Genomic DNA, 11,776 nt, shown 5'->3' on the forward strand with positions numbered 1-11,776 from the left:
CAACACCAGTTCTTCTCAAACTCTTGCAAAAAATAGAAAACACTTCCCAACTCATTTTATGAGGCAAGTATATCCCTAATAACAAACATCACAGAAAAAGAAAACTAATATCAGACTAATATCCCTTATGAATATAAATGGACCAGCCCTCAATAAAGTAACAAACTGAATCTAGCAGCATATAAAAAGGATTATATACTGTGATCAAGTGGGATTTATCTCAGAAATGCAAAGTTGGTTCAACATATGAAAATCAACCAGTTATTCCACATATTAATAGACTAAAGAAAAAAAACCCCATGATCATCTTAATAGACACAAAAAGTATTTGACAAAATCCACTACACTCTCCTGATAAAAGCACCCAAGAAACTAGGAATAGAAGGTGCAGAGAGTTGGGACAACTGCAAAGTTAGTTGGATCACAGTAGTTCACACAAGACTACCCTCACTTATGACACTAATTGTAAGTTCAAGGGGTTTCCAAAACTACCCTCAGGTTTACTAGAATCATTCACAGAACTCACTGAAAGCTATTGTACTCACAGTTATGGTTTATTACCAGGAAACAATTCAGATTAAAGTCAGCCAAGGGTAAAAAAAGAAAAAACATATGGTAGAATCCAGGGAAGTACCAAATGTGGAGTGTGTTACTTTCCCATCATCAATTTGTGACAATGCTCATGAAGTATTTTCAAACAGGGAAGCTCACCCAAACCTCATTGTTCAGAGTTTTTATTGGGGCTCCATTTCCTAGGCCTGCCCAGTTTATCACATGGTTCATCTCAGTCTCCAGTCTCTCCAGAGGTCTGCAGATACTGTGTGACCCAAAGCCCCCACCCTAAATTGTATTGTTCCAGTGTGACTCAGGGTCCCTAGGAAAACAGAGACACTCCAACAGGCATGAAGGTTACCTCCAGAAGCTGAGGGTAAAGGCCAGACCTTTCTTTGGGTAAAGATAATTTTTCACAGAAGAGAATTTCCTCACCCCGATAACGGGCATCTATGTAAAACCAACATCTATGAAAACCCACAGCTAACATCATACTTATCAGTAAAAGAATGAATATTTTCCCCCTAAGATCAGGAACAAGATAAGGTTGTCAGCTCTTACCACTTACATTGCCAGGGCACTTTGGCAAGAAAAAGAAATAAAAAGCATCCAGATTGGAAAAGAAGAAGTCATACTATCTATATATGCAGGTGACATCTATATGGAAAATTTTAAGGAATACACACACCCAAAAGCCTATTAGAACTAATAAATGTGTTCAGCAAGGTGGCAGGATACAAAGTCAATACACAAAACCAGTTGTATTTCTGTACACTGGCAATCAATAATACAAAAATGAAATTAAACAATTCCATTTATAATAGCATGACAAAGAACAAAATACCTAGAAATAATAAAAGAAGTTAAAGACTCATGCTGAAAACTATAAAACACCATCAAAGGAAATTGAAGACCTAAGTAAATACTCATCTCTTGTTCATGGATTAGAAGACCTAATATTGCTAAGATTCAATGCAGTCCCTGTCAAAATCCCAACTGCCTCCCCCACTTTTTTTTTTACAGAAATTGACAAGTTTGTCCTTAAATTCATATGGAAATGCAAGAGACCCAGAGTAGTAAAAATAATCTTGGAAAAGAACAGTGAAATGGAAGGACTCACACCTCTTGATTTTTTTATTTTTGGCTGGGTTGGGTCTTAGTTGAGGCACACAGGAACTTTTGTTCACATTGCAGTGCATGGGCTCTTTGTTGCAGTGCACAGGCTTCTTCCTAGCTGTGGTGCGCTGGCTCCAGAGCGCATGGGCTTTGTAGTTGCAGCATACGAGCTCTGTAGTTGTGATGTGTGGGCTTAGTCGCCCCGCAGCATGTGGGATCTTAGTTCCCTAACCAGGGGTTGAACCAGCGTCCCTTGCATTGCAAGATAGGTTCTTAACGACTAGACCACCAGGGAGGTCCTGTACCTCTTGGTTTTAAAACTCACTACAAAGCTATAGTAATTAAAATGTTGTGGTGTGGACATCAGAATAGACACACAGATCAGTAAAACAGAATTGAAAGTCCAGAAATAAACCCTAACATGTATGATTGATTTGTTAACAATGGTGCCCAGACAATTAGGTGGAGAAAGATTAGTCTTTTTTTTTTTTTGCGGTACGCGGGCCTCTCACTGTCGTGCCGCGGCTCGTGGGATCTTCCCGGACCGGGGCACGAACCCGTGTCCCCTGCCTTGGCAGGCGGACTCTCAACCACTGTGCCACCAGGGAAGCCCTAGTCTTTTTAATAAATGGTACTGAGACAACTGAATATCCACATTCAAAAGAATGAAGTTGGACCTCTACCTTCCATCATATACAAAAGTTAACTCAAAATGGGTCAGAGTTAAAATTATAAAACTCGTAGAAAAAAACATAGGAGTAAATCTATATGACTTTGGAGTAGGCAGTGGTTTCTTAGGTATGACACCAAGAAAGCACAAGCAACAAAAGAATAGATATATTGTACTTCATTAAAATTGAAAACTTTTGTACCTCAAGGGACAGCATCAAGAAGGTAAAAAGACAACTCTCAGAATGGAAGAAAATATTTACAAATAAGACATCTGATGAGGGACTTAGGTCTAGAATACATAAATAACTTTTATAATGCAACAATAAAATGACAAATGGCCAAATTAAAAAGGGTGAAAGGTTTTAATAGACATTTTTCCAAAGAAGGTATGCAAATGGGCAATAAATACATAAAAGATGCTCAACATCATTGGTCATTAGAGAAATGCAAGTAAAAACCAAATGACATACTACTTCACACCTACTAGGATGACTGTAATCAAAAAGACAGACTAAAGTAACAAGTGTTGATAATGATGTGGAGAAATTGGAACCCTCATACATTGCTGGTGAGAATGTTAAATGGTGCAGCCGCCACTGTGGAAAAACAGTTTGGCAGTTCCTGAAAACATTAAACATAGAATTACCATATAACCCAGCAATTCCACTCCTAGGTATATCCCCAAGAGAATTGAAAACATTTGTCTACACAAAGAGTTGTACACAAATGTTCATGGTAGCATTATTCATAATATTGAAAAGTGGAAACAATCCAAAGTTCATCAATTGATACATGCTACATCACAGATGAACCTCAACATGCTGAGTGAACAAAGCCAGTATGAAAAAAAAACACATGTTGCATGATTCCATTTATACAAAATGGGCAAATCCATAAAGACAGAAACTAGATTAGTGGTTGCCAGGGAATGGGAGAAGGGAGGATAAGGAGAGATTGCCAGTGGGTGCAGATTTCTTTTCGGTGTGATGACAGTGTTCTAAAATTAGATAGTGGTGATGGGTTACACAACTCTGTGAATATACTAAATAAAAACCATTGATGTGTATACTTTAAAAGGGTGAATTTTATGGTATGTAAGTTTTATCTCCATAAAGCTGTTATAAAAAGTCAGATTTTGCACTTCAGTTAATTCAAGTAGCATAGCTTCAAACATGTCAACTCAGACTTTTTAAATTGAAATTAATGAAAATGTAAATGTTATGTAAAAAAATTTTAAGCATAATTAGCCAAAGTAAAAATGCAATTTTCTGAACTACTGTTTAATCTTTATCATGCTGTTTTATTTCCTGATTTTTTTTCATTGACGTTTTTGAAAATTTAATGCTGGATTTCTCTCAATTCCTTTAAAATGTGCTTAGAAAGTCATGATGGAAACGAGGTTTAAAAGTTTAAGTATAAAAAAAAAGTTTAAGTATAAATCGGAGTGGCATGACAGAACAAAATTGTAATTACTAAACAGCTGTTTGATAACAGTTTATTCTTACAGATTCTATAAGATGGTCACAGTTCTAAGCTGCAGGGCTCGGGAGAAAGGCACAGAAGTTTAGGCTTAGGATGGAAAGTCTGTGTCTGGCTCACGCATAATGAAGAAGCCTGCTTTTTTCTCTTCCTGACTTCTCATTTGAGAAGGTTTTTCAGATTGGGGGTTTATCAGAGAGGCATAAGGCAAACGACTCTTCTCATACTACTGTACATATTAGTGAATCACAATGCTGTTTGATTCATTGTCTGGAAATCTTAGTAGTTGGGATCATTGATGGATTTGTACAGAGGCCAAAACGCTGATAGGTTTGGTTTATTAATGAACATCAGGATAATTTAATCTTCCTGGAACATTTAAAACCCACAAGGGACAGTCAAAATGTAGATGCCTACAGAGATTAGAGAATGTGAGTTAAGTACTGTGCCATGGAAAAATACATATTAACAGATTTTAGCCTGAACTAATTTCAGAGGACTTGGGTTAGCACATACAGTAAGTGAATCGAGAAAGAGAATGAAAGGAATTTAATGGAGTGACTGTTTTTTCTTCAGCTGCTTTCAAGATTGTGAAATCCTGGCTTGGTCCAGAAGCAGTGAGTTTGTTGAAGTTTACAAGTAAAAATGACGTCCAAGACTATGTCAGTGTAGAATACCTGCCTCTTCACATGGGCGGAACTGTAAGTACAGTACTTGAAACCTGTTTCTAAAGTAAGACTGGGTCATGGCACATGAGGCTGTATTCTTGGCTCAAGGAAAAAGGAAAAGCAATATCTTACCATCCTAAGAAAAATCATAGATACCCTAAAATAGCAAGCAGTGTTACAGACACTTTTTATTTAAGTTTTCAAGTTGTTAAATTTTTATTTGTGAATAGGTCATGTCTTTACATGGTTCTAAACTGAAACCTGTGGAGTAAAAGTATTCAGAAACAAGTATTCAGTAAAAAGTCTTTGGACTGCTATGCCAACCACACTGTTCCCCTCCCTAGTTTCATTTCTTATTTTTATTTCCAGGCATCTTTGTTACCTATATAAGCAACTATATAGTAAACATGCAATATATATAAGCAACTATAGTATATATATAATTCTTTCTCCCTCCCATCTGTTTTTTTTAAACTAGTGTATTTATACACTATTGTGTATCCTGCTTTTTTCTTCACATCTTACAGATCATTCTAAATCAATATGTGATAAGCTGTCTTACTCTTGTTTATGGCTGCATAGTATTCCAGTGTCTAGAGATGAACCATGAATTGTTTAAGGAATAACCATAAGTTATTTAATTTCCTTTTGATGTGTCTTTAGTTTGCTTTTGTTGTTTACTGTTGAACAGTTTTTAATTTAAAAGGTAATATATACTGTCATTTCCATTTTTGGGAAATGGTCTTACTACTTAGAAGTAAGAGACCAGGAGTAAGTAGATATGTGTTAAATTTTTAATACTCCATAACAATGAAACATATTTGGATAATGACTTTTTAAAATAAACTGTGAAACCTATGGATTTGGTATGCTTTGGGTTAATTTGATTAATATTTCAGTTATTTGATTTTTACAATCTACTTTGTACTGGCAAAATTGTATTCAACTAGAACCAAAGGACTAGCAAAATGAAAAGTTTTGGTGTGTGCTTTTCTTTGTTTTCTTTCATTTTAAAAAAGTTGAACCAATATTTTTTGGGGGGAGTTATCCATCTTTTATTTTTACAGTACATCTTTTATTTGTACAATACATCTGGAACCTATCAAAGATCATCTCTTAGCAACTGAATAAAATATCTGAACCACAATTTACTCTTACTCTCCATGAGGATGGTGTGTTATACAGAAAGTTCTCAGCAGCTTTTGGCAGCCAGCTAAAGATGATTTTAAAAAGGAAATAAAAGGGGGCTTCCCTGCTGGCGCAGTGGTTGAGAGTCTGCCTGCCGATGCAGGGGACACGGGTTCGAGCCCTGGTCTGGGAGGATCCCACATGCTGTGGAGCAACTGGGCCCGTGAGCCACAACTACTGAGCCTGCGCGCCTGGAGCCGTGCTCCACAGTGAGAGGCCGCAACGGTGAGAGGCCCGCGCACCGCGATGAAGAGTGGCCCCGGCTCGCCGCAACTGGAGAAAGCCCTCGCACAGAAACGAAGACCCAACACAGCCAAAAATGATAAATAAATAAATAAATAAATTTATTTTTTGAAAAAGAAAAAAAAGAAAAGAAGAAATAGTACTAAGTCCCTAGACAACACTTATGATCTAGATAATGACTTTTTAAAATAAACTGTGAAACCTATGGATTTGGTATGCTTTGGGTTAATTTGATTAATATTTCAGTTATTTGATTTTTACAATCTACTTTGTACTGGCAAAATTGTATTCAACTAGAACCAAAGGACTAGCAAAATGAAAAGTTTTGGTGTGTGCTTTTCTTTGTTTTCTTTCATTTTAAAAAAGTTGAACCAATATTTTTTGGGGGGAGTTATTCATCTTTTATTTTTACAGTACATCTTTCATTTGTACAATACATCTGGAACCTATCAAAGATCATCTCTTAGCAACTGAATAAAATATCTGAACCACAATTTACTCTTACTCTCCATGAGGATGGTGTGTTATACAGAAAGTTCTCAGCAGCTTTTGGCAGCCAGCTAAAGATGATTTTAAAAAGGAAATAAAAGGGGGCTTCCCTGCTGGCGCAGTGGTTGAGAGTCTGCCTGCCGATGCAGGGGACACGGGTTCGAGCCCTGGTCTGGGAGGATCCCACATGCTGTGGAGCAACTGGGCCCGTGAGCCACAACTACTGAGCCTGCGCGCCTGGAGCCGTGCTCCACAGTGAGAGGCCGCAACGGTGAGAGGCCCGCGCACCGCGATGAAGAGTGGCCCCGGCTCGCCGCAACTGGAGAAAGCCCTCGCACAGAAACGAAGACCCAACACAGCCAAAAATGATAAATAAATAAATAAATAAATTTATTTTTTGAAAAAGAAAAAAAAGAAAAGAAGAAATAGTACTAAGTCCCTAGACAACACTTATGATCTGAGACTCAGATTTATTTTAAAGGATAACATATATCCTTAGGTCTGAGATTCTGTTTCCAGACTATCAGAACTCAACATAATCCTCCACAGAACTCCCAACACACTTCAACTCACTGCAAGAGAAACTGGGTGGGGTGGAGGTAACAGAAAATTGAATTTTTCCTATAGAGACATGCACAATTATTTCTTCAGCCAAATTGGACCTTAAAGTGGTTACGAGTATCTTGATTCCCAGACATCTGAAAAACCAAATGAAAAGTCTCTATTATTACTGAATGATGGTCATTAAAGATGGCTGAAAATATGTTTCTTTTTTCCCCCTTAAACATCCAATTATTTCTGTCTTTTTTTTTTTTTTAACTTTTATTGGAGTTTAGTTGCTTTAAAATGTTGTGTAAGTTTCAGGTGTACAGCCAAGTGAATCAGTTATACATATATATACATAAATATCCATTCTTTTTCAGATTCTTTTCCCATATATTACAGAGTGTTGAGTAGAGTTCCCTGTTGTATACAGTAGGTCCTTGTTACTTATCTATTTTATATATAGTAGTGTGTATATGTTAATCCCAATCTCCTAATGTATCACTACCCCCATGTTTCCCCTTTGGTGATCGTAAGTTTGATTTCGAGATCTGTGAGTCTGTTTCTGTTTTGTAAATAAGTTCATTTGTATCATTTTTTATTAGATTCCACATAGAAGTGATATCATGTGATACTTGTCTTTCTCTGTCTCACTTCACTTAGTATGATCATCTCTAAGTCCATCCATGTTGCTGCAAATGGCATTAATTCTTTCCTTTTATGGCTGAGTAATATTCCATTATATATATGTACCACATCTTCTTTATCCATTCCTCTCTTGGGCATTTAGGTTGCTTCCATGTCTTGGCTATTGCAAATAGTGCTGCAGTGAACGTTGGGGTACATGTATCTTTTCAAATTATGGTTTTCTCTGGATATATACCCAGGAAGTGGGATTGCTGGATCATATGGTAGTTCTATTTTTAGTTTTTTAAGGAACCTCCATACTATTCTCCGTAATGGTTGTACCAACTTTCATTCCCACCAACAGTGCAGGAGGGTTCCCTTTTCTCCACATCCTCTCCAGCATTTATGGTTTGTAGATTTTTTCTTTAAATGATGGCGATTCTGACCAGTGTGAGCTGATAACCTCATTGTAGTTTTGATTTGCATTTCTCTAATAATTAGTTATGTTGAGCATCTTTTAATGTACTTCTTGGCCATCTGTATATCTTCTTTGGAGAAATGTCTATTTAGATCTTACGCCCATTTTTTGATTGGGTTGGTTTTTTTCATTTTTTCTTTTTAACTGCATGAGCTGTTTGTATGTTTTGGACATTAATCCCTTATTGGTCGCTTTGTTTACAAATATTTTCTCCCAATCTGTGGGTTGCCTTTTTGTTTTGTTTATGGTTTCCTTTGCTGTGCAAAAGCTTGTAAGTTTAATAAGGTCCCATTTCTTTATTTTTATTTTCATTTTTATTACTCTAGGTGGTGGAACAAAAAAGATATTGCTGCAGTTTGTGTCAGAGTGTTCTGCCTATGTTTTCTTCTAAGAGTTTTATCGTATCTGGCCTTACATTTAGGTCTTTGATCCATTTTGAGTTTACTTTTGTGTATGGTGTTAGAGAGTGTTCTAATTTCGTTCTTTTACATGTAGCTGTCCAGTTTTCCCAGCACCATTTACTCAAGAGACTGTCTTGCCTCCTTTGTCCTAGTGTAGTTGACCATAGGTTGGTGTGTTTATTTCTGGACTTCCTATCCTGTTGCATTGATCTATATTTCTCTTTTTGTGCCAGTACCATAATGTTTTGATTACTGTAGCTTTGTAGTATAGTCTCCAGATTGCTTTGGATATTTGGGGTCTTTTGTGTATCCATACAAATTTTTAAATTTTTTCTTCTACTTCTGTGAAAAATACCATTGGTAATTTGGTACGAATTGCATTGAATCTGTAGATTGCCTAGGGTAGTGTAGTCGTTTTGACACTATTGATTCTTCCAGTCCAAAAACATGGTATATCTTTCCATCTGTTTGTGTCATCTTCAGTTTCTTTTATCAGCATCTTATAGTTTTCAGAGTACAGGTCTTTTGCTTCCTTACGTAGGTTTATTCCTAAGTATTTTATTCTTTTTGATGTAATGGTAAATGGGATTGTTTCCTTAATTTCTCTTTCTGATCTTTCATTGTTAGTGTATAGGGATGCAAGAGATTTCTGTTTATTAATTTTGTATCCTGCACCTTTACTGAAATCATGGATGAGCTCTAGTAAGTTTTCTGGTAGCATCTTTAGGATTTTCTATGTATAGTATCATGTCATCTGCAAACAGTGACAGTTTTACTTCTTTTCCATTTTGGATTCCTTTTATATCTTCTCTGATAGTTTTGGAAGTCCTATACACAGCAACGTTGTATAAAAGTGGTGAGAGTGCACACCCTTGTCTTGTTCCTGATCTTAGAGGTAATGCTTTCAGCTTTTCACCATTGAGTATGATGTTAGCTGTAGGTTTGTCATAAATGCCTTTTATTATGTTGAGGTATGTTCCCTTTATGCCCACCTTCTGGAGAGTTTTTTTTTTATCATAAATGGGTGTTGAATTTTGTCAAAAGCTTTTTCTGCATCTATTGAGATGATCCTATGGTTTTTATTCTTTGGTTTATCAGTTTGGTGTATCACACTTATTGATTTGTGGATATTAAAAATCCTTGCATCCCTTTGGATAAATCCTACTTGATCTTGGTGTATGATCCTTTTAACGTATTGTTGGATTCAGTTTGCTAGTATTTTGTTGAGGATTTTTACATCAATGTTCGTCAGTGATAATGGCCTGTAATTTTCTTTTTTTGATATCTTTGTCTGGTTTTGGTACCAGGGTGATGGTGGCCTCATAGAATGAGTTTGGGAGTGTTTCTTCCTGTGCAGTATTTTGGAATAGTTTCAGAAGGATAGGTGTTAACTCTTCTCTAAATGTTTTATAGAATTCGCCTATGAAGCCATTTGGTCCTGGAGTTTTGTTTCTTGGGAATTTTTTTTTTTTTTTTTTTTTTTTTTTTTGCGGTACCGGGGCCTCTCACTGTTGTGGCTTCTCCCGTTGTGGAGCCTGATGCACAGGCTCAGCGGCCATGGCTCATGGGCCCAGCCTCTCCGCAGCATGTGGGATCCTCCGAGACCGGGGCACGAACCCGTGTCCCCTGCATCGGCAGGCGGACTCTCAATCACTGCGCCACCAGGGAAGCCCTCTTGGGAATTTTTAAATCACAGTTTCCATTTCAGTACTTGTGATTGGTCTGTTTATATTTTCTATTTCTTCCTGATTCATTCTTCAGAGATCGTACGTTTCTAAGAATTTGTCCATTTCTTCTAGGTTGTCCGTTTTATTGGCATATAGTTGCTTGTAATAGTCTCTTGTGATCCTTTGTATTTCTGTGGTGTTTGTTGTAGTTTCTGCTTTTTCATTTCTAATTTTATTTATCTGAGCCCTCTCCCTTTTTTTTCTTGATGAGTCTGGCTAAAGGTTTATCAATTTTGTTTATTTTCTCAAAGAACCATCTTTTAGTTTCATTGATCTTTTCTATTGTTGTCTTCATCTCTATTTCATTTATTTCTGCTCTGATCTTTATGATTTGTTTCCTTCTGTTAGCTTTGGGTTTTGTTTGTTCTTCTCTTTCTAGTTGCTTTAGGGGTAAGGTTAGGTTGTTCCTTTGAGATTTTTCTTGTTTCATTAAGGTAAGGTTGTATTGCTGTAAACTTCCTTCTTAGAATTGCTTTGCCGCTTCCCATAGGTTTTGGATCTTTGTGTTTTCATTGTCATTGTCTCTAGGTATTTTTTTATTTCCTCGTTGATTAATTCAGTGATCCGTTGGTTGTTTATTAGCATATTGTTTAACTTCCACGTGTTTGTGTTTTTTAAGTTTTTTTTTCTTGTAGTTGATGTCTGTCTCATAGCATTGTGGTCGGAGAAGATTGTTGATATGATTTCAGTTTTCTTAAATTTACCAAGGCTCACTTTGTGGTCCAGCATGTGATCAATCCTGGAGAATGTTCCCTGTGTACTTGAGAAGAATATGTATTCTGCTGCTTTTGGATGGAATGCTCTATAAATATCAGTTAAGTCTATCTGGTCTAATGTGTCATTTAAGGCCTCTGTTTCCTTATTGATTTTCTGTCTGGATGATCTGTCCATTGATGTGAGGTGTTAAAAGTCCCCCACAATTATTGAGCTACTGTCAATTTCTCCTTTTATATCTGTTAACATTTGCCTTATGTATTGAGGTGCTCCTAAGTTGGGTGCATATATATTTACAATTGTTATATCTTCTTTGATTGATCCCTTGATCATTATGTAGTGTCCTTCTTTGTCTCTTGTAATAGTCTTTAGTTTAAAGTCTATTTTGTCTGATACAAGTATTGGCACTCCAGCTTCCTTTTGATTTCCATTTGCATGGAATACCTTTTTCAGTCCCCTCACTTTCAGTCTGTATGTCCCTAGATTTGAAGTGGGTCTCTTGTAGACAGCATATATATGGGTTTGTATCCGTTCAGCCAGTCTATGTCTTTTGGTTTGAGCATTTAATCCATTTACATTTAAGGTAATTATCTGTATGTATGTTCTTATTGCCATTTTTTATTTTTTTGGCCATGCTGCATGACTTGCAGGATCTTAGTTCCCCAACCAGGGATTGAACCCAGGCCATGGCAGTGAAAGCACCAAGTCCTATGCACTCGACTGTCACGGAATTCCCTTCTTTTTTTTTTTTTTTTTTTTGTGGTACGTGGGCCTCTCACTGTTGTGGCCTCTCCCATCGCGGCGCACAGGCTCCGGACGCGCAGGCTCAGCAGTTGTGGCTCACGGGCCCAGCCGCTCCGCGGCATGTGGGGTCTTCCC

General features: G+C 37.0%; 1 protein-coding gene across 2 annotated transcripts in view; it reads left to right on the top strand.

The window, feature by feature from the left end:
• MOSPD2 (motile sperm domain containing 2) overlaps positions 1-11,776 on the top strand; it is a 62,303-nt gene that overhangs the window by 25,209 nt on the left and 25,318 nt on the right. For both annotated transcript variants that reach the window (XM_024115479.2, XM_024115478.3), the window contains exon 8: positions 4,396-4,520. In XM_024115479.2, the coding sequence (XP_023971247.1) occupies positions 4,396-4,520 (125 nt within the window). The remainder of the gene's footprint in view (positions 1-4,395; positions 4,521-11,776) is intronic.

Source organism: Physeter macrocephalus, chromosome 7, assembly GCF_002837175.3.
Source record: "Physeter macrocephalus isolate SW-GA chromosome 7, ASM283717v5, whole genome shotgun sequence".
Taxonomy (NCBI): Eukaryota; Metazoa; Chordata; class Mammalia; order Artiodactyla; family Physeteridae; genus Physeter; species Physeter macrocephalus.